General features: G+C 43.1%; 1 protein-coding gene across 1 annotated transcript; it reads right to left on the bottom strand.

Moving 5' to 3' along the window:
* Positions 1-11,609: 11,609 nt before the first annotated feature.
* Positions 11,610-21,882, bottom strand: bmp16 (bone morphogenetic protein 16). Its single transcript, XM_046389716.1, has 3 exons — positions 21,322-21,882; positions 15,597-15,970; positions 11,610-14,192 (listed from the first exon to the last, which is right to left on the bottom strand). The coding sequence occupies exons 2-3, from the start codon at positions 15,961-15,963 to the stop codon at positions 13,126-13,128; spliced, it is 1,434 nt and encodes a 477-aa protein (XP_046245672.1). The 5' UTR covers positions 15,964-15,970; positions 21,322-21,882; the 3' UTR covers positions 11,610-13,125.
* Positions 21,883-22,610: the final 728 nt, after the last annotated feature.

Here is a 22,610-nt window from a genome sequence, read left to right as displayed (position 1 = left end):
ATTGGCTTATTTCATCCCCTGAATTCATTAGAAAGATTTGATTTGATTTTTCTGTTTTGAATGCCGAACTGGGATCATATCCGGTTACCTCTGCCGTACATCCACTCTGATACAGGTGGATCATGACTCAACTTTTTGGAGTATCTGCTTCATCATTGTGCCCTGTTTGCTTTTTTTCTTCTACATCTTTCCTTTCCTGTTCTTGCTCATATTTTGCTTCCTGTTCTCCATTTGCCTTTCTCTCCTCTTCCATGATTTCATGCTTTCCTCCTTTCTCCCATGTGGACGCACACGATGCCTCAGGTCTGTGTCTCCCTGCCTGTCAGTACGTATAAAAATAACCTGTTGCAGGATTCGGGCCGCTGTGCTGACAGCTCAAGGCTGTTCTCAGAGTTGCGTTTGTTTGCGTACATGTCTGTTAATGTTTGCGTGTTTTTAGAGGGAAGAACATATGCTCCTGTAGCTTCAGGCTTGGTTTTCTCATTTTGTCTACAAACAGACCTGTGATTTATATTATTGTGCTGTTGCTTTCGCCAAAACAAGGCTAGAGGCGGCATGATGGGGACAACGGGACGCATGGTTCGGCCACCGGACAGAAGAAAGTGTTGACTGCTCAGTTGTGGCTTGGCAAGTGACTGGCATGTTGGTGTGGTTATCACTGTTGGTACACAGTGTAAACAAATTTGTTTTCCAAAAATATAGCCAGGAAAAAGATGGAACTCGGGGGCTAACAAAATGAAGAATCACCTCATGTCCTGATCATTTTAATGACCTACAGCTCACAGACTAAGCAAAACAGCATGAGACTCTCATCAGAGTGTAAGTGAGGGCAGTAAGCTTGGACACCTTATGCAATCAAAGTGAAAACAACTGCAGGCACCTGTGAGAACATTTAAAAGACGGGAGAATGAAAGCAGAAAAAGAACAAAGTAGGCAACCTTTATATGCACTTGAGCAGAGCAAGATGATGAATTAGAATGTAAATTGCCCAATCAGTTAGCAGAGATGATTGATTTTGCTGGGAAGCTGTGGCCCAAATTTTATGGGATGTGGTCAAACCTTTGAGGCTCTTTGACTGACCTCCAAGTACCCAAGTACCATAGTTGACAGAATTTTATGAAGATTAATCCAAACAGCAACAAATTGTAGTTTCACGCTAGCCAGGCGTGATTTTTCATTTCATTGCTGATTTGTTTTATATGTCTGTTGGATACGCTTACACGCCACCGTGCTTGTGGTTACTATTGTCCGTGGTTTAATGGAACCAACCCTCTGAGCCTTGAGTTCCTGAGCTGCTTCCTAAATAAATTAATTCAAATGGAGTGTGAGGGGATGTTTATATAACATGCTTTTGGTGTTTGCATGCTGTGACCAAACCACAGTCAGGATGTCTCTGTCTCTCTGCCTGTAAAACATAATAGTTTTTCATATTAAGCAAGAATTTTCTAACATTTTCTCTCAATTCTACATCCAGACGTCTTCAAAACAAGAATAATACAGACACCTGTTATAGTGCTCATTGTTATTACAACAGGCTTTGCTGATGTCCCGTAAGCGCTCAGATGGAAATGCTCCATGGCCTCGTGTTGGCCTCACTTCTCTTCCTTCCTACTAGCTGTTGTCACAATCTGCCAAATGTGAGGTACACAGCATCCCCACTCACTCAACTTCACACACTCTCTCTCTCTCCCTCACACACACAAACACACACACACACACTTACACACACCTGATCTTGACTCAGACCAAGTTTTGGGAATCGGAAGAACCATGTGGCGGCTTGTTTTCATTTAAAAAGGGTGCAAGCTTCCAGTAAGCCACTGATCTGAGCTGCACATCTGGTTGATGGTGAAATTGTCTGTAAAAGCTGGATTTTGAATTAAACCAAAGTTTGTGTTTTCGTACAGCCAGAGAATGGTAGACATTAAAACAGAGAAGGGAAGTACAGAAGTTAACGTTTCAACAAAAACATTATTTTCAGAGTGGCTAACCACAAACAGTAAAGTTGAACCTGGTAGCTGATCATTGGCTGAGCTCTACTGTGATAACTGTGGCAGATTTACCTGTCGAAATTTCTGATAATTTTAAAAACGATTTCAGACAGATGAATTAAATGCCTCTCATTTTTGTGTCGAATTCACTGGCTAAAATGGCAGCTTTTGAGAGCAAGCATGATATAATGCAAAAGGACTGAGGCTAAAGTGAAAAAAGCGAATAAACTCCTCAGGTAATGATTCACATACAAGCCCTGTATGATATGGAAAATCACGAAATCATGTTATTTCTTTCTCTCATTGCCCAGCTGACGCCGTAGCTTGATGTTTTACTTTTAACACCACAAAGGAAAAGGTTTTTAATATGAGGACAGGTAGACTTCCCTACCATTCGACAACATTAGCCGAATCTCCGATAACATCAAGATCAGGGTCCACACAGCAGATGTGCCAAGAAAGAAAAGATGTCACTCATGCAAAAAATTTCATTCTGTAAATCAGCAATGGATTTGTTTTCCACTTTCTACAAGCAGCCTGCTGTACATCACCGAACTGAACTTTGAGGAACTGTTTACGCTTTAGAAGGTTTTTGGGTGGGCCCATGAAACCTTTTTGAGATATCATGTTGTTCATTTAAGATACAGCATTCAGTCCACATTTGTGGGTTTAGACTGGCATTCTTGTGGTCCCTGAAGAGCCCCAGCTCATCTCTTCATTTTCAGATAGAATAATTAAGTCTTCAGCAGCCCACCAGAGGAGATTAGAGGGTATATATCAGTCTTTCCATCGCTTTGTCTTCATACTGTTCCCACCCTTCCTCCCTTTGGAGTTACAGCTCAGTGCTGCTGGAAACAAGCTCATAGTTAAAAGGGAAAGAAACGGAGGAAACCCTTTTCCTAAAAAACCGGGCCAGTGCTTTCTTCCCAGCGGGTGCATAACGGTTATGTGAACAGAGTTAGGAGGCATGTCGTCCCATACCTTCACTTGCACAGGGTGTTTAATGCAATACACATTATCAAGCCTTAAATAAACAACCCTCTGGGAAGGTGGGAGTGTTATGCTGTGGTGCTCCAAAGGAAGAAGATATGAGCTGACATACTGTGTGTGCTATGAATTCAGCATTAATCGTCGTCAACCCAACGTATTCCTTCTTCATGATTGAAGTGGACAGTGTAGTGTAAGCAAGGAACCACACCCCTGAGGGTGCTTAGGGTGAGAAGTTCTCCAAACTATGACAGAATAAAATGTTTTTCACCCCATTGGCAGGTGAATGCATCCAAAACTGTTACAAGTGATTATTATAAAGATGTATGACATGACTGTTTTAAAGGGGTCGGTGTACTTCAACCAAAGAGCTTGTCAAAAAGCATTATGAAATGGGCAATCCGACCTACAGAGCCACGTCATGGATTGGATGATAACGTAAGCAGATTCTGACCTTCTCTGAGAAAATTTTCTTTTTCACTCTTCACACAATTACCTTCATCACATCAGGAAAAAAGTGTGTACCATGACTCCCATTTAATTATTTGCATGACATGTTGCACAAGCTATTTACTTTCAAGCCATAACCTCATCCTTTGTCTGACTAACAAGCAGGACAGTCTTTACTTTCATAACCCTCTGTCAAGAAAGTTGTTTGCATACAGTGGATACGAGTATTTTTTGTCAGCTCAGTATTTACCACTCCAGAACTCCTGGTGGCGCTAGCTGGGCTATGTTGTTAATGTTGCTAGCAGTAGCAGATTGCTACAATTCAGAGATTCAGAATTGTTTTGGTAATAGCTGCATCTGCATGCTGGGTATTTGGCCAGGCATACTGCTATTTTTTTTTGTCTAGTCTCAATATGAGGCCAGTTTGTTATTGTGCAGCTCTGGAATTCAGGAACACAAATAGTTTGTTTTTCCATCCATCTTTCAATACAAGAAGCGGTTTAACTTCAATAACTTTAAACTTTAAGCCCCACTCCGCCCAGCACACCACAGACATCCACACAGGGCCGTCTCAATACACATGCATACACAACCAAAGTGCAAAAAGCTTTTTGAGACTGAGCTCCCCTCCAGAGAATGAACAAAATGTAGCCACACTCTTTTCATTTTTAGATGAGAGTGGCTTTCTCTGGCACAGTGACAAATCAGGCTGCACGGACAGACTTTTTTGCTAATTTAAAAAAAGAAAAAAAGATAAAACAACACCAGCATTGCCCTCAAACAAAAAGGCCAATGTCAGAACAAACAGAGCAGAAAATACTCAGAGAAGTGGACGACAGCGGAGGAAGGAGAGGTGAAGAGTAGGGGAGGGAAGGTGGAGGACAGAAAATGTGAAATCAGCTCCAAATCTGTGGGGAAGCGGTAGCTTGGGCCGGACGAGTTCACAGATGTTTTAAAGTGCTAATCTAATCTTTATGCCAGGCCTTCCCCCTCCTCTCTCTTACTTTTTCCCTCTCCCTGTCTCAGTTTTTTTCCTCCTTTTACTTTTTTGGAGGCAGGTTAGAAATCCTGCAGCCTGTGTTAATGCATCTCAGGAGCATCATGTACTGCTGCCTCTTGGTGATGGGCCCTACTTATTCATGCTCCTGTTATGAGCCCTGTTTTTAGACTCACACATATGTGCAATTGCTATGAAAGAGTCTGGAACTGAGAAAAATCTGATGAAAAGTTGCTTATAAGAACAAATGATAGGGAGCTAACGTAATGGGTGGTTTGAAGAGTGGGTTCTTTTCTTTTTTAAGAATATCACCCAATGTAATCAGTCATCAGGATGAATGACCTTCCTTTTTTGCACAGACGCCGGCTGTTACTTAAGCTCTGCCAAAACTGTGTTGCGTTGGTGTTTTATGGCTCTGATACAAGTTGAAGCAGGATTACACTGAACTCTCAAGTTTGAGAAACTAGACTTTGGGCCCCACTTTGAGTTTCAACTCATTTCCTCATCTTGTCACTCTCTTCCTCGATATTCCCTCTTGCTTTTTCTGCCTTCCTCCCTCCTGTTGCCTGTTAGGAGGGAGACTTTGTGTCAGACAGTGGCTACATTGAAATACACCGACAGCTCCCTCAGATTCCCATACGCACTTGCACAGAAGTTTAATCTCACTTTGCAAGCAAACCCAAATCCTGTGGCTTAAGCCTCTTCCTCCCAACATGTTAGACAAAAAACAAAAGAGTCTACTGCCAGAAAAATCCCCCAGGTCACAAAACCTGGAAGCACAGCCAGAGATTAGAGGTACATGTGGAAGTGCGAGGAAAAAAAACAAAGTGCTGAATCATTTTTCAGCACAAGGACATGAGTTAATCACTTAACACATCATTTCCACTCTGTGATAGTCACTCTATGTATTTCACTTTTCAATTTCACTTCTCGAGGTGATTTATTGAGTTCAGTGGATGTGATTCCTCTTTGTTGAGCCTGGTGTTTCCTGTGTTATCCCCTGAAGGGGCATCCTGACCCTGGTTGCAGACCACGTAGCACTTTGAATGTACAAGTCATAAAATACACCATGATGAGTCCAACCTGGCAACCACCATTTAACCTGCAGTCACTCACGTCCTCCTGTTGCTCTTCGCCCCTGCCCTTCTCCCTCTCTCTCTCTCTCTCTCCCTTTTCCTCTGTGTGCTGCTAAACATCTGGAGAAGAGCGATATCCACCAAGTAAACAGACCAACAGCTGTCCACCAGCTCCTGTCTTTCCCCTTGCCATCTCTCTCTCGCTCTCTCTCTTGCTTCCTTCTTAAATTCCTCCCTCCTTGTCTTCGTTGTCTGTGTGACAGTTTTTGTTTCGGTCCTTGTGTCCCCTCCTCTCTTTTTGTAACCATCAGTGATGGATGTGCCCCTGCTGCTGCTGGTCTGGGCCTTGTGATTTTGGTGTTGGGCAAGAGGACACAGACAGACTGAGTGATGGTTTCAGTTTGAGATTGATTTTTCTGCATTAAAAGAGTCTGGGAGTTTGACAAAGCCATAGAAACGAAAGAATAATTTCAATTTATTGCAACTCTTAATTTTGTAGGTTTGGTTATCGCATCATTGTTAAAGAGGAATGGGACACTCACACAGTCTGACGGGTCTTAAAAAAATGCTCAGTGGGCCGTTTCACAAAACGAGTGAAAGCTGCTAGCCGGTAAATAATTTTTTTGGTTGTCAGCCGAGCGTAAGTTGCAAGTAGGATGTTTGTTTTTATTAGTAACACATGTCAAAATGAGTGAGCGCAACTTGCAGTGTGTGCGTTTCTAATTTGGTGTAACTGGGTCCAGGTTCGTCAGACCTCACTGGAAGAAATGAAAAAGGCTGATGATGTTGTCCTACGTCCTGGTTCAACTTCCACCTCCTGTTTGGAAAGTGTTCGTCAGCTGTCTGGTCGGCATTTTGTGCTTTGCTGTGCAATGAGGGAGTCACTACTGATTACTTACTTAGAGGGGCATTCACTTTCTGTTTTTCCCTCCAGAAAAACACGTTTCAATAATAAGACCTTCTGACCATGTTTTTTGACCCTGTCTGACATTGCTGACATGACATTACTTTGTACTGTTTTAGGTGTAAACACTGCAATTTTTAACTGCACCACATGAGAGCGTTAGTATATTACCAAAGCACAAACACTTTTTTAAAAATGTGATGCTGTAATACACTATGACACTGTAGACTAAACTAACCAAAAGTCTATAAAGTGTTTAAAATGAGCATCTCTACCAGCTGTGACATTTAAATGCATCTTATGTGAAGGAGCACTCTAATAGTACAGCACAATAAAATAGCTCTCTGAAAACCAACAAGTACTCTTACTTTAATGCTTGAAGTACTCGTTGCTATAAGTACGTTTTTACTATAACTTAAGTGAAATCTTGTTCTTTTCGCAGAGTGATACGGTTACTTTTATCTCGTCCACCACAGTCGAGTGGTAACGCTAACCTTTAACGCTGACTAAGAATTAAAACGTAAATGTGAAGAGGGCGCTCAGACTTCAAATCTCCGCCTCCATCCTCCACACAGGACTATTGAAACTGAACTTCAGAACATCTCCTTCCTCTTGAATTCGTGCCTCAGGGGTTGAAAGCAAATCGAGGAGCAGTGAGAGAAAGCAGGAATAGCAGAAAGAGGAGAAAGAATGAATGCAATTTCCATTCAAGCAGGAATAGCATCCGCATGGTAAGACACCTGAGAAAACATAATTTTTTTTAATCTTTGAGTTGTAAGGGAATGGAGGGATAGGAGATGGGGATGACAACATAAATGAGAGATGGACAGATGACAGACAAGGAAGAAAAAGAGTTGATGTGGATGGTATACAAATGATTCACTCACAGCTTCAACTGGAATCACGTTTGATTAAGATGTTATATCTCACGTTTTCATGCAGAGACAACTGACACAGATGGATTTACAGCTGGTTCTTGTTCAAACCTCTGCACTGCTGCATCAAACACACACATGCACAGGGAGCTGGAGAAATGGGACATACGTGTAGAGAGACAGATGGACACAGCAGCTCCCTCCCTGACTTCAGGGGTCAGGAGTCTGGCTAGTGAGGTGCCTGCTTCCGGTCGGCCTGCCCGGCATTTTGACGTGCAGCACCTGCCCCACTCAGCAGCCCACAGGTCCAGTTTTGCTCGTTCAGTTTCAACATGAGCTTGTCTTTGAAGCTCAGCGGCGAAACCGAAGAGCTTCGCTATCTGGTTTATGCGTTCCAGATTTAAGCCACCAACTCAGCAGCAGCACACAACTGTTAGATACATCCACATCTGCTACAGTGATTTGGGATGTTATCATTTTATTGTGCGACACACTATATGTTTCAAACAGCAATTTAGTGTTCTTAAGGGGTTAGCATGATTGAAAACTATTTCTGATATCCAAAAGGGAATCTTTTAAGGGTCTGTGACCCTGGCAGTATAAATGATGGCCTGGTACTTCTGCTGGTATATCACTGTCATCTTGACTTTTATTTATCATCACTGCAGGCACACTCTGCTTGTGGCTGCACATATTTGACAAAATTGCAAAATTCTCAGAAATATGTAGAAGATACAGTATGTAGGATGTTTTGTAACAAAAGTGGACATTTGGAAAACAGCCAATATGGCTTCCGAATTTCAAAATATCAAAATATCCTTGCGTGTTTTTGTGTATGTACATAAATGGTCAGAGTTTATTCACTCATTATATTGAAATACAAAAATGAATAAGTTATGACTACCTTTATAGATAGATATCCATAAATGTTTCGTATGTACAGTGGGTGGGCTGCACAGTTGAGTTTAACAGCCTAACGTTTAACAGGGAGGTGGGAGCACCGCAGCTTCTCTGGATCAGACTTTTCGGTCTGCAGGGGGCACCAGGCATGAACGATGCTGCCTCTGTCTGTCGCCCACCTCAGCTGTACTGGAGCTTGTGTGAAGTTTGGCAGGCCAGTCCTCATGTTTAAAATCATACATGCACTGCATACTAAAAGAACAATTAAATATCCCGTTGTCAGTCAGTATCATGACAATCGTGTTTGTCAGTCATAACTGAATTGACCACAACATTACAGAAATTCTCACTAATCATGTAAACATTTGGGCATTTCTTGACATATCAACCTAACCTGCTTGTCTTTTGAGAGCTGTACTGTGGTCTATAGAGGAAACTGAAGTGATTTGGAATCTCAGCAACCTGGAAAGGAGTTTCTATTTAAATGCTGTTTTAGGCCAGTAACTAAAATCCAAATAACATTTTTTGGTTTTGCTTTTCTCTAGAATTATAATCCTGACATTGTGGGGAAGACAATAGAGTTGTGAGGTGGGAGGAGTTTTTGTCTTACTCTGGGAGTTAAATTCTAATTTCCTCCATTGATGATGGTGGTGGTCTCACAGTTGGAGCCCTTCTTCTACAGGAAGGATGAGAATGAAATTCCTTGCCACTACATCACAACATATTTTGTCCTTTGGATGAATTCATCAACTATGTTAATGTCTTTTATTCCCAAGACAAAATGTTTTAATTTGCTTGTAGCTATAGATTTAGACCAGTTTAATCTTCACATCAAAAGCAGCAGAAGAAATATTAAAAAACAGTGGCAGTAATTAATATCATCATCAAGGTAAATAGAGGATCAAGGCTCTGTTGCACCATTTTTGTGAGCCATGCTGTGGCTGTAATTATCTAAGTCCACTCCTTGGGTGAAAAGCCTCATTGTAATGTGAGGCATCTGTCCTCCCTCCTGCTCTCCCTGTGGTTATCAGGTGAACATCACAGATAAACCCAGACACCTGACCAGAAGCGTGGTCATGTGTGCAAACAGCCCAGTCACTGGGAGTAACCCTCCACAGCTCCTCTATACACCTCAGAATGATGTATAGACTGAAGGAAGGTACCTCTCAGGGCTGGCTGGGTCAAGGCCGCTGCTACATCAGCCTCAAACAAGACTCCACACCTGACAAGATAAGCCTGGTCATATCCTGTCTTTGTGCTCCACAACCTGTGAGAGGGAGGGGGGAGACAGATATAAGATATATGAGACAGCATGCAGCCTTGGTGAAGGTAGAGGTCAAGGTGTGATGACAACAACTCTATAGACGTCAGAGTACAGGACAGTCTGATCAGCAGCGTCTGTGATTATTAACATGTAAACAGTTAAGACCTAGCAAACTCCACATACAATTCAACACCTTAACAATTAGGTTCCTTTCATTTTCCCTTTCAAAGTAACTTTGGTGTCAAAAATATTGTCCAGTTCCACACTTTGTGTCAGTATAACATGTATACTTTATCAGCTCGTCCCAACTCTTGAGTGAAACTTGCACAGAGTGGATATATTAAAACTCTTGAGCACCATTTTTAAACACATTACCCCCTAAATTCATACTGAAATGAATCTGCAGATTTAGCAAGGTTTTGCTGCACAGCATGAGTTTGTAATGACTGTCTCACCAGCAGGACTGTAGTTGAAGATGTTAAAGAGATATTCTGGATTCAAACAGCAGGCTGGGTTTTATTAGTGTAGTTTTGGTCATCATTTTTGTCAGTATTGATTTTTCAAAAACAAGACAATAAACATGAGTGTGAAAATGAGTGCATTTTACAATTCAGTACAGCAGCACTTAACAGTGAATGAATGCACACGACAAAGCTGAATAATCACTGCACTCGCCTCACTTCAACTGAGAGACACATCAACAGTTTAACACCTGTTTCTAATCTGGCACCCGGAAAAAGGAGGAGTCATTGGGTCAGGCTGAAAGATGTGGTGGTTTGGAAGCAAAGGCTACAAGGATGGACAGCTGAATGACAGATAGGATGAAATTAAAGTCAAGCTGGAGATGCTGAGATTTGCAAAAGGGTCGCTAAAGGATGAGAGGGACAAATATTCTGGAAAGGCAGAGTATGGGATGTAGTGAGGGTGAAAGAGAGTCAGGAGGTCATGGAGGAGTAAAGGCCAGGGGTTATCATTCCAACACTAAATGAATCACAATGTGTCACAGCCCAAACGCAACCCAAAGAGTTATCTGCAAGGGCTTAACAAGAATAATCTGTGAGCATATCATAAGACACATTTTTATCTGCCTGTTTTACTGTTTTTCTTTGTTTTCTCTGTTTTTCTCTTCATATGCACACACAGTGTCAAGCATTAAAAGGTTAAATATTGGTAGGAAGATCAGAGCTGTAATGGGCAGTTAATTTTCATGCTAAAATGACATCTTATGACAAGTTCAGAATCTATAAACCAAATCTTTGCAGGAGTTTGACAAGATAGGCAGGCCTCCATCCTCAAGGAGTGGGAATCAAATGGGGGGCATCAATTGCAGACAGGTGCCCTAATAATTAAATATCCAAAACAATTCTTCCATTCCTCAAACAAACTCCAAATAAATTCATTAATCAATGGTAAAGCACTTTTAAGAGGAATAATGATAATGGATATGAAAGAATAACATGACAAGATCTGAATAATGAGATGGTGAAACCACATCACACTCTGCTCCTTTTCCTAACAGATTGTGGACTTTGCTCACCTGTATGCTGCACTGACCTGGTTCATGTGGTGGTGGTGGCAGAGATGACAGCATCATCCTATCACAAATGCCTGTATGTGGAGGTCAAAGACGCTCCTGAGCTGGTTTGACCCCCCCTGGACTGAGGAATGACCTGCAGTCAAGTGTGCCAACCTTTGCTTCTTCTTTCCCTTCATTTACCTTTTCTCTCTCTCTCTCGCTCTCTCGCTCTGAGGGACTTCTGACTTCCGTGTTCTCTTCCTGAACATGGCGGTAGTTCCACTGTATAGGCTGAGGAGAAATGTATATATGCGAGGCTTCTTTTTCAGTGCACTGAGGCCCCAGAAGACTCTATAACCCTGTAAAGCCCAAACCGTTAATTAATTGACAGAATTATTCCAATTCTTGGAGCCTTTATTGGTCCCTCTGAACAAACAAACAAAAAATATCATATCTGTGCACTGGATGTATCTGATTGTATACACCAGGTTTTCTGGGAAAAAAATATTACACTACTCATGTGGAGGGCTGAAAAACTCATGTATCAAATATGATACGTTTGGCGTTATAGGGTTAAAAACTTGCCAAGTGGTAAATAAAACAAAAACAAAAAAAAAGCTGAAGCAAGAGAAAAGTCACATGACAGTTGTGCTGTTTGCTTTGTTTATTAGAGGTATATTGTCAAACATTTTACAAGCTGCTGCTTAAATGTTTCCATGTAGAGAGAAAGCACTGAAAATCAGTTAAGCTTGACAGAGAACACTTTTAAAGCCCCTGTTTGAAAGGCACTAAAGTCCCAGTTTTAATATCAATCTTCCTTTTTTTTTATTTGTGGACACATGCAGACACAACTAGCAAGGACACCTGTTGTTACACATTTCAGTAGCTACAATACATAGAGCTTTCAAATGACTTGTTAGTTGAGCTTTTAAATGCAACACCATTTATGTCTGCTATCATGTGTTGTACACCAAAATGTGTGTAATGATAAGGTGGCAGGTTAAAGTAACACAGACTGTTAATTCAATACACTGAACATTTGTACGGATGTAAAGCTACCATAACTTATTTCATGTAGACGGCTGGCTTTCAGTTTGCTCTATGGGCCATTGAGTGCAGGTATCTTAAATATTTTCAAGATTAAATACACCATATTGCTGCTATTTAAATATATAATGTGTCTTTTAAGTTAGAATTGCCATTCAGTGGAATTATGTGTAATCACAAGACAACCATCACTTGGATTTTCTTCACGTCTGCAAAAGAAATGTACAAAGAAAGTCTCTTTTTTTTAAATAATAGTGATAGTAGTACATTCAAACAATAGCATAATAGTTCCTCAGCATTATTGTTGTGGTTTTAAATAGCTTGTGGTGTAGGGGTGCTTGTAAGTGGTAGTCTGTCATTATATTACCCTTCATAAAAACAGTTGCACCCTACTTCTCGGTTCAAATACTGCAGAATAACACTGTCACACAAAGTTTAGGTGCCGTGCTAGTGCCATCGTTGCATTGCTAATCATCAACTAATCTGATCATCAGGATGTCCATAGAAAGTTCTGCACTAGAGCTTGAACTGAAGTAAGTCCACGACTGCCTTCTCGAAGTGTTTACCATTTTGGCTGCCTTTGACAACAGCCAAACACATGTTCCTCAGATGGTTGTGAGATGAGCGGCAGATACTGCAGTACAGACTAGACACAACTTGATGTTAAAGCGCCAAGTGGCCTGTCAGTTGATGGTGGACGCAGCTGCATCATTGTGAAATGTGAAAAAGTAAATAGTTATTCCTGGCAGTTTACCTGTGTTGACCATATTTCTGCTTGCACTTCCCCCTGCACCTTACTGTGTAATCATTGTCACATTGTGTGGCAGATTATGTCTCTTTCTCTCACTTCTTTTCTTTCTCTTTCTATGTCTCACCCTTTTCTTGCTCCTGATAATGATGATTTAGCGGCTGTATGCATTTCCATATTCTCTTCCTCTCCACTCCTCCTTCTTATCCTGCTACATTTGTCTCCATTAGTCTCCATGTCTGTTTGCAGTTAGCTGGCCCCTACAGTCTCTTCTTCCAACCATCTGCCTTTTCATGCTTCTGGCTTTCTTCTATTCCCCCGATGCTCCTCCGTCCACGTCTGGCTTTCTCTGGGTGAGTTCTCTGGCCCACTACCGGCAGCCACAGCCCTCCACCACCATGTCCTGGTAATTCTTCAGCACCACTCGATCTTGAGGGTCCAGGTAGAGCAGGGCGATGGGGCTGAGGGAGGTGGGGACGCAGCAGGCCCGAGGCACTGCTCCATTCACAGAGTTTACCAGAGTTTGCACCATGGCGTGGCTGGAGGAGTTCATGTGGTCGGCCAAAGGAAAACGACACTCTCCCAGGCAGAAGAAGGCGTCGTAGCCACTGGGCGCAATAATCCACTTGTGCCAGCCCACATCATTGAAATCTACATACAAAGGATGACGGCGGCATCTGTTACGAGAGAGGCGCTTCAGTTTTGCAGCGCGACCACCATTTCTTTTCACCCTTCCTCTTTCATTCCAGCCCTTTTCATGCTCCCACCCTGGCACTGTGTACCCCATTTTTTTGGCCCTCCCATAAGTTTGGTCTCTATTGAGGCCCTTACTGCTGCTCCTGGCCCTCTCTTTTGTCCCCTTTTTCCCTCTCATCCTCTGGCCAACACTGGGGGTCCTCCTGCCATGCTTGACTAAGGGCTCTCCGTGGCCATCATGACTGTAGGTCACCAATAGTGGTCTCTCCTGGGCCCAGCTGTGCTCGTCCTGATCCACAGACCTGCATACTCTCAGGTGACCCTCCTTGTGTTTCTCTGGCCCCTCCTCGCTTGTAGCAGAGGAGAAGTTCTGGTCAAGAAGTGAGGTGGTGCTATTCTCAGGTCTGACCTCTAGGAGGAAGCCCAGGTTGCCAGCCCTAGCAAGAGCCTTATGGAGGAGTTCTGTATTTAGGCTAAAAGCCTCCCAGAAACCATTTGCTTTATGGCTGTTCAGGCCAGCGGTGAGTAACCTTGTCTCCAGCAAGATGGGCTCAGGGTCCTCATGGTGCTCAGTGAGGTATATGTTTAGTCTGTGGGCCCCAGGGCCCAAGGAGGCTCTGTTACTGCGGAGGAGGCGAAGCTCAGCGGAGAGCACCCTCTCATCCTCAGGGATAGAGGAAATATTAAAGGAGATGTGCACCCTCTTAAGACCATCTGCTAGAGGACTCTCTCCAAGGAGCTCTAAGGAACAGAGGAAGAGAGAGACAAAGAGGGACAGGAGTTCAGTGTGGCCTATATACTTACTTATGCTTGATTTACACTCAACAAAACACAGTTAAGCGTGTGATACACAAGTCAGATCTCAGTGGAAGGAAAATTTTACAAGAAGATATCCAAGTAAACTGAACAACCAAAAGCATTCATTTCTACCGAGATGATTTGGTCCATCAAATTTTAGGGAGTAAATAAAGCACGCCTGACCTAGAGTTTGTTTGTTTTTTGTCTTCTGGACTTTTATATTTGTGAATTGTATGTTGTATTCTCTGCATTATTATGACTTATTATATTATTACCAATGTCAGTGCTGGCTAGGATTAATTGAAAATTTGATTGGGAATTTCCAGCACTGAAGTAAATATCAGCTCCTGTAATATCAATGTGCAACATGCATTAGTGACTTACTATTAAATTATCTGTGGGCACATGTTGTAGAGGAATTTCCTCTGTGCTCCTCCTGCAGCACTGAGCCAGGAGGGCTTAGAAACACTTTACGCTGACATGACCCTCCTGATTACATTAAGTTTTGATCACTTTCTCAGCCTGGAGGAAACAGGCATCTCCAGTCAGCACATTAATGCATTGCTGGCCATAACAAGAGTTTGGTTACTTCAACTGTTCAGTTATTCAAAACTTACTTCAACAATCCTATGCCACAATCTAGTTTTAAGAACTTTATCATTTTAGTTCATATTGTCCTAAAGTAATGTTGTGTTTAATCAAAACGACACAAACTAACAAACAATTAGTATTTCAAAAGTTGTACTGGAAATAATAGGAACTTGGAGGCGATTCTGTTCCTGCACAAAGGTTGTCCTGACAGGTTAATTCAACCAGAATCAGAACTGCAGCGCAGAACATGAAATATATCAAACTGTGCTGTCACACATCTTTTGAAAAACATATCTAACAGTGGACAGACAGATCTTACTGGTATTTAGACTGTTAAATAGTGAGTCCCAACAAACATTTGCTAATGTCTTAAATAAGATCTTCATGCCTCATCTGTAGCTGAGAGGGGGCAGCTGTGGCCTAGAGGGTCACCGGTTCGATTCCCCCACCAGACGGGCAGGAAAAATTTGGGTGTGGTGGAGTGATTAATGTGAAACCCCCCCCTCCCTCCATTAGCCGGCTGATGTGCCCTTGAGCAAGGCGCTTAACCCCCCAATATGCTCCCTGGGCGCTTGATGCTGCCCACTGCTCCTGTGTGTGTTTCACTGCATGTAATTTGCTGGGTATTGCATGTGTGTGTTCAACTAAGGGTGGGTCAAATGCAAGATCGAATTCATTCAGAGTGTGTATGTAAAAATATATATACTGTCAATAAAGCTATACTGTCAATAAAACAGCAATGCATAAACAGCTTACCATTGTGGTGAAAACTGCGTACGGTGTTAGCCTGCTGGATGTGCTGGCTGGGGAAGATAAATGAAGGGTCCTCCACTAGATGGTACTGCTGCTGGTGGAAGCGGTAAAGATCCAGGAGGTACCGGGGAACCGGCACTCCGGGCCGAGGGTCAGGCTGCGACTGCAGGCCCAGCCGACTCAGGAGGAGACCCTGGATGGTCTGAGCCAGACTGGGCTTCAGGAGGGAACCTGCTGGTGGGGGCGGCAAGGAGGAAGGCACGGGGGACACCCTGCCATGGTCGATCTTGCTGGTGTCTCCACCCTGGCCACCAGACGAGGCTTGAGGTAGCAGCAGGACCATGAGGAGCAGGAGGTTAGCAGGGAACATGGTGGACCTGGAGTGAGATAAAGAAGTGAGGAGAGATGATGGGAGGTCACTCGTAAACAGAAGAAAGGGTGGACAAGAAAGAGAAGCAATCTAAACATCAAGAGACGAACTTGTGAAGGCAGGTTTCACAGCACGTTTCAGTGATGCTTTGAATTTACATCTTTGTACACAATACTTGATTTATACAGGAGCAATGTCAATCATGTGACATAATGACACAATATAAAGTATTGGTTGAGAAATCTGCAAAAGGGATAGCTCCTCTGAGATGCACCAGGACTCAGTATATCATGCTTATGTCTTCTCCTTCCTGGACACACTAGTTTCTCATTAGTCCTCAGCCTTCATGTGGGCATATGTTCAAGAAATTTACTGTCCACATATCCATATGAAATTGTTTGCTTGTTACTCCTGGCTGTAGAAGGAGTGCCACTCTGTGTTTTTGCTCTGTTAATTTATGTGAAGCTTCTTGCAACCGGGGCCCATAGATCTCCCAGGACACCTAAGCAGGAGTAATTAAATGTCCTCTATCTGTAATTAAATCATGCTGTGTGTTTGTGTGTCAAAGAAATCACAGTGCTGGTTATGGAAGGCATTTAACATTAATCAAGGGCTGTGGACATGTAGAGTTGTTGAGGCCTGTCATAATGACAGATAACTAGACGTTCTTCTCCCCCATTTCTTCTTGAATAATTTGATTAAATATTTAGTTTAGTTTCTGTAACTTGGCTGGGGCAGGGCTTTTCTCTGTAGAGTTTGCATGTTCTCCACATGTAAGCATGAGTTTTCTCTGGGCGCCCTGGTTTCACCCACCATCAAAAGCATGCATTTAATTAATTCTCTACTTAGCGACCAAAGCGCTGGAGTTGGTCTTCTTGCACCATATGGTGGCTGCTCACCACTCAGACTGGATTGAATTCTGTTCAAATAATATAAACAATCCTTCAACAAACTCTCTGAAAACATTAATAACTCAGATTTTATTGTTTATCTTGTTTGTCTAATGTTGATCCTTGCATCTGAACAATTGCTAGTTTTCTGTGAAACTAGCACTGACTCCTGCATTTTGAATTTTGATGGTGGGAAGACTATTTACCTTTGGATCAACTATGTTCAAAGGTACGTCACTGCAGCAGTCATTACTCATTGACTTTGGACTCCTGCAGGCCAGGAGGATACCTGTTGTTCTAGAAGAATATGGACAAAGAAACTGACAGGTTGTCTTGTGGAGACGCTGATATATAAAGAGAAGAGAGTTTTGCCCTTCTGTGGTATTTCTGGAGTGAATGAAATATATATTCATATTGAATGAAATGAAAATCAATGCACTTTGCACTGACGTATGCTGACATTTAACTTCACATAGTGTGCAAATAGTCTGAAAATGAAAGCAAAGGAGAGTCAAGAGATGGATGACCTGCTTTCATTTAGTTTTGTGTGGAAAAGCAGATTCAATAGAGGATCAAAATAACCTATTATTGAGTTTATCTTTGCAGTGATAATGCCATGCTAACAGCAATCCATCTCATCTAATCAGTGTTTGTTTAAAGACATTGCCAAATATGCAGCTTTTGTGTTTGCACGTTGAATCCTCTGGCACCTCTACTGGTTACCTTTTCTCCAGGTTCTTTCAGAGAGATGATTACTTGCACCACTGCAAGTGCTTTCCCCATATGGTACATGATTTTTAAAATACTAATTCAGAATGATTTTTGCAATTTGTGGTGTCTGTGCAGTATGAATTTGGCCCAAACCTTCACAGATGCCACAACAGTGCTCCTTTTTGCTAAACTTGAGAGTAAAACTTCTATTAACTGATTTAATACAAGAGATCAGCTTATCTGTCTCTCTGCATGACTATTCTCGGTGCGGGAACACAACCACAGACAGGGGTCACACAATTATCAACTACGACCTGCCTGCAGGCGTTAATGACTGAGCAGGTAATTAGAAACCAGTAAGCTGACTTGAAAAGCTTGAGGTGAGGTGTCAAAGGGTCAGAGGAGTAAAACCTGTTGACCACTCAGAGACAAGACAATAAGAAGTGTGGCTGAACTAAAGAGTAGAACGAAACTGAACTGTGCACCCGTTGTCAACCTGTGTGACTGGACGAAAATATAAATGCTCCTCTTTAAACAAAAAGCGCACCTGAATTGCTGTCACTCACTCAAAGAAGAGCTCGATGTTTTTCTGTTTCCTTGTCCACGCTCCTGCATATCTTTCCTCTATCTCTTTATCTCATCTCTCTAAGGAACAGAGAATTGATTAAGTCCTCCACAGTGAGATAACAGAGGCGTTTATGGCTGAGCGAACACATAATGACACTATAATGAGTGCTAATCTCACCATGTTGCCAGAGAAAGGGTTAAAAGGAGGTCACAGGTGTGAAGGTGTGTATATTTTTATGCATGTGTGGTTGCGCATATGTGTGTTGTCAATGTGGTACAAGGCTCAAAGGGCAGCCCTGGGAAAATAAGCAACTTCCAAGCGTGGGATTGTTGCTAGCTATCCATTAAACTCTCACAGCCCCACCCAGGACTGTTTCACCTGAGGTAATGCAGCAGAGGACAATTACAGATTAGACACTCACACCGGACAGCCTCTCCCATATATTGTGGATGTGCTTGTAAAGCAGATTAAGGGCAGCAACGCCACCTCTCTCCTGTACTTTCCTACAAAACCACCCAGGTGACTCTGAGGTTCAAAGGTTCAGTCGTCACACAACAGGGTGTGTCATAGCCTGCGTGAGGCAGAGAAGCACAAACGAAAAAAAGCAAGAAAGAGGTTGTGAGCAGAGGCCAGCTTGCCCTACATCATTTTGACACACATACAGCCTCTCTGCTCTCCCTGGGTGTCTACAATGTGACTGGTTGTATCTAATTTAAACAGAGCAAAGAGGATCCAGGCCTGATTTAGCATCTTTATGTGTCATGTGCACCAGGGTGCCACCCACCCCAATGTTGACTCATTTTTATGAGTACTACTCCCCCCCAGTTTCTGCTTTTATATCTGACCGTTCCTGCCTCCCTGTACTCTTTTAATTCTCGCTCTCCATCTGGCATGAACATGGACAAATCAGATGTTTGTAAGGGATAAAGGAGTAGAGTTGCTGGATGAATGGATCAGGGTGAGATGAAGGATTGGGACTCAGCAGCAGTGCTTTACAGTGCATGTTTTCCATTCGTGCATGCGTGCATGGGTGCAGCTCGGCCTATTAGACATATTAGATGGGACCTGACCCCCCCACCCCCCCGAGCAGACAGTAGCATGACCCTGGCACGCGGCAGACGAGTGTCGTCGCCGGCCTGCCCTGTCTTTCTGAACTCGCTGATTAAGACCTCTGACCTCTAACGTCCGTTTCTGACTCCTGCTTTTGTCGTGCCTCTCTCTGCCTCTCTTTTTTATCTGTTTATTTCAAACCCTGCTGCCTTTCCCCTTCCTCCTTCCTCTTTGCATTCCTTGAACTTTGTCCTTTTGCTTTGTCCTCTGCATTGTCATGCAGAATGTAACTGCTTGTCTATTTTTTCCCCTTTCTCTCTCGATTCATCCATCAATTTTTCTTTCTCCGCAGCCACTTGTTCTGTGGAGAAAAAAATACGTGTTTCATGCTTCTCTACATCACCTTTTCATTCTTCTGTCTCCCTGTCTGCTTTCCCCTCTCTCCCATTAATGTTGCTCTTTTTTCCTCAGCCTTAAATGAATGGTGTTTTTGCGGAAGAGCGTGGTGGACTGTTGCCGGGCCAGAGGGCTGGAGTGTCACCGCAGTCGGCTGATTTATCCACCACCGCTGTCTTCATGTTACGCCTGGTCCCTCAACTTTCCCTTCCTGTTGTTCTTCCCGTGTTTCTTTTCCCAAATTCCTCCTCTAATTCTCCCTGATCCCCCCCTCCTTTCAGTTCTCATTTTTCTATGCAGCCATCTCATTCTTTCAGAACATGATACGTGCAGCGTACATGCCACAGGGTTAATTTCCTTGCTCTGAGTATATCCCAATACTTGAAAATATGTCATGTTGGACAGCCTCATGAGTCCATGTGATGTGATGTACACTGTACATATGCACACCTGAGAACACTTCTGAGGATACATCTGTGCTCCCTGCCACTCTTTTTCCTGTACACTGTTCCATATAAACTAAGCATGCACGCCATAGTCCATATAATTAACTGTGAGGTTATGACCACATGACTTCACAATACTCCCCAAGCTTAACTAGTCATTAATGCACCAGTTTGAGCTGTGGAGTTGATCTATAATTAGGGCTGGGGGTTGAAAAATGTCCAGAACGGTTGCTAGTGGAGTCATGGTTCTGCTCTCTGAGGTGTAACAGATGAAATCATTACAACAATATTCCAGGTAGGCTGCGGTGTGGTTTTATTGGACTCTATTAGACCAGCTCTTTAATTCATCCCAGCTGGACCGATTAGCTAGCTAATGATCCAGACATCAAACACACACACACATGCCTGTATGCATGCACACACACACACACACACACACACACACACACGTGTCCATGCTAAGAACAGCACAGGGTTGAAACACATCCTAACTTCTCCGCAAGAAACACATGCCAAGGTGTATAACTGTGGAGGAGCTGGGCTTTAAATATGTGAGTGTAGTAGGAAATGGATTTAGACATACACACACACACACACACACACACACACACAGGTTCAGTACAGTAGGCCCGAGGCAACCTGCTCGACCTGACTGATGAGGTATCACATCTACACACACTCATTTATTTGGCTTGGGTTTAGATTGTATGAGCTTGAGCTGAGCATCAACAGGTTGCCCTGTGTTTACAACTAATCTCTTCCAAGCTCCTTTCTTTTCCTCCTTAGGATATCTCCTCTTTCGCCTTGGACTGGTCTCAGTACCGAAAGTGCATCTTGGTTAACAGGAGACTCTGCAGAGGTGCAAGCATCAATGGAAATACTGACATATCTACCCCGTGACTGCTGAAAGCTCAGAGACCGCTCTTGTCGTGTGTCTGACAGCTGCACCGATGTGAAATACAGAACAAAAACACAAACCTGCTTTTCACATTAAAGCTGCTGAGCGTTAACACTGAGGGCCGATTCATACTGTGTACGTTGCAGTGGTGGGGAGTTACGTTATGCTCTTTGAACTCATAATGGGCACATTATTCTGGGACAAGTTGCTCGCTGGACAAGATTTTGATTGAGCAACACAGTTTGCCAACAGTGTATGCATGTGCGTGAGTGTGTGTGTGTGTTGTTCCCCAGAGTGACTAATGGTTTCAGCAGCACAGTTCCTGTGGCCTGTGGCTTGACAGACATACAGATGTGTGTGTGTGTTTGTGTGTGTGTGTAAAAGGGATGTAGTACTCACGTCCAGGTGTGGTGGGATGTATGCAGAGTCCATGGTTTATCCTTGAGCTCCAGTGTTACGATCCCTCGGCTCTCGCTCCCAGTCCTTTGGACAGAATGGACAGGGTGGACTATTTACCTCTTTCTCTCTCTCTCTCTCTGTTTTTACCTCTCTCAAGGTAACCAGTGCCTGTCTCTCCTATGTCTCCTATGTAAATGCACTGTGGGTAACGCTACTCTCTCCATGTTTTTCTCCCCTCTCTGCTCCCACGCTCAGCTTCTCATCCTGTTGTCAGTGTCAGATAAGCAAACTCTTAAAAACATCCACCGCCTTCCCCTCTGCCTGCCTGCCTGCCTGCCTGCCTGACCTCTGCTAGGAGGCAACTCCCTTTCTCTGTCGCCTGCACTTCCACCCCTGGTTGTTTAAAACACACCGGGATCGCCGCTGCGCGTGGAAGCTGCAGGAGGAAAATGAGTTGTGTCTGTTTGTCTGTACTGTATCACCGGCAACAACTCCTGCTCGCTCCTAAACCTCCTTACTATGCCTCTCTCCCTTCCTCTTCACTCTGTTCCTCCCTTTAGTATCTCCTCCCCTTTTCCTCTCTCTCCCTCTCCTTCTTGCTCTCTCTACCACACACACACACACACACACACACACAAACTCACTCACTCACTTTTTTTTTCTCATTTTTCTTCTATGCAATACTATAGTGCTCAGCTGGTAAACTCAGTTTAACTCTAATTGACTTTCCTGGCCACTAAGATCCTCCCAAATAGTGATGTCACGAACACCGGCCCCAGTACATTTCAGGCTGTTATCTCTTGCTCTCTCTCACACTCACACACACATACACACACATACACACACACACACACACAAACATGAGTACAAACACTCATAGACTTTCTCATACACACATAATCGCACTAAAATGATACCAAACACACTAAAACGAAAAAGAATGCAAACATGCACACACATGCCCACACACATGCGACCTGTTCAAGATAACCCTGATGTCAGCACACAGAAGCAGACTGATTATTTTCCACATTTCCCCCTTTAACAAACTCACCTGCTGCTTTTTGTTGGCACCATTTTACGTTTCGGACACTCGCTCCGTCATTATAAATACGAGGGCCCATGACACTGAATGGGAGCAGATTCAGATTCAGCTACTAGACAAAGGTATGAATGGATGACTCATAACAGCTGCCATGAAGTCACCTCAGTTGAGTTTTGTGATTGGATGGAAGAAAACGTAGAAGTAAAAAAAAAAAAAGGAAAAAGCTGTACTTCTCCAATATGGG

Source organism: Scatophagus argus, chromosome 5, assembly GCF_020382885.2.
Source record: "Scatophagus argus isolate fScaArg1 chromosome 5, fScaArg1.pri, whole genome shotgun sequence".
Classification (NCBI taxonomy): Eukaryota; Metazoa; Chordata; class Actinopteri; family Scatophagidae; genus Scatophagus; species Scatophagus argus.
The sequence above is the reverse complement of the archived record's forward strand: the minus strand, read 5'-3'. Positions and strand labels throughout refer to the sequence as shown.

Excerpts from the sequence above, each read along its gene's own strand:
- bmp16 (XM_046389716.1), bottom strand. The coding sequence starts at position 15,963 with ATGTTCCCTGCTAACCTCCTGCTCCTCATGGTCCTGCTGCTACCTCAA. Across the intron at positions 14,193-15,596 it reads ACGCAGTTTTCACCACAATG|AGCTCCTTGGAGAGAGTCCT; the intron begins GTAAGCTGTTTA and ends TCTGTTCCTTAG.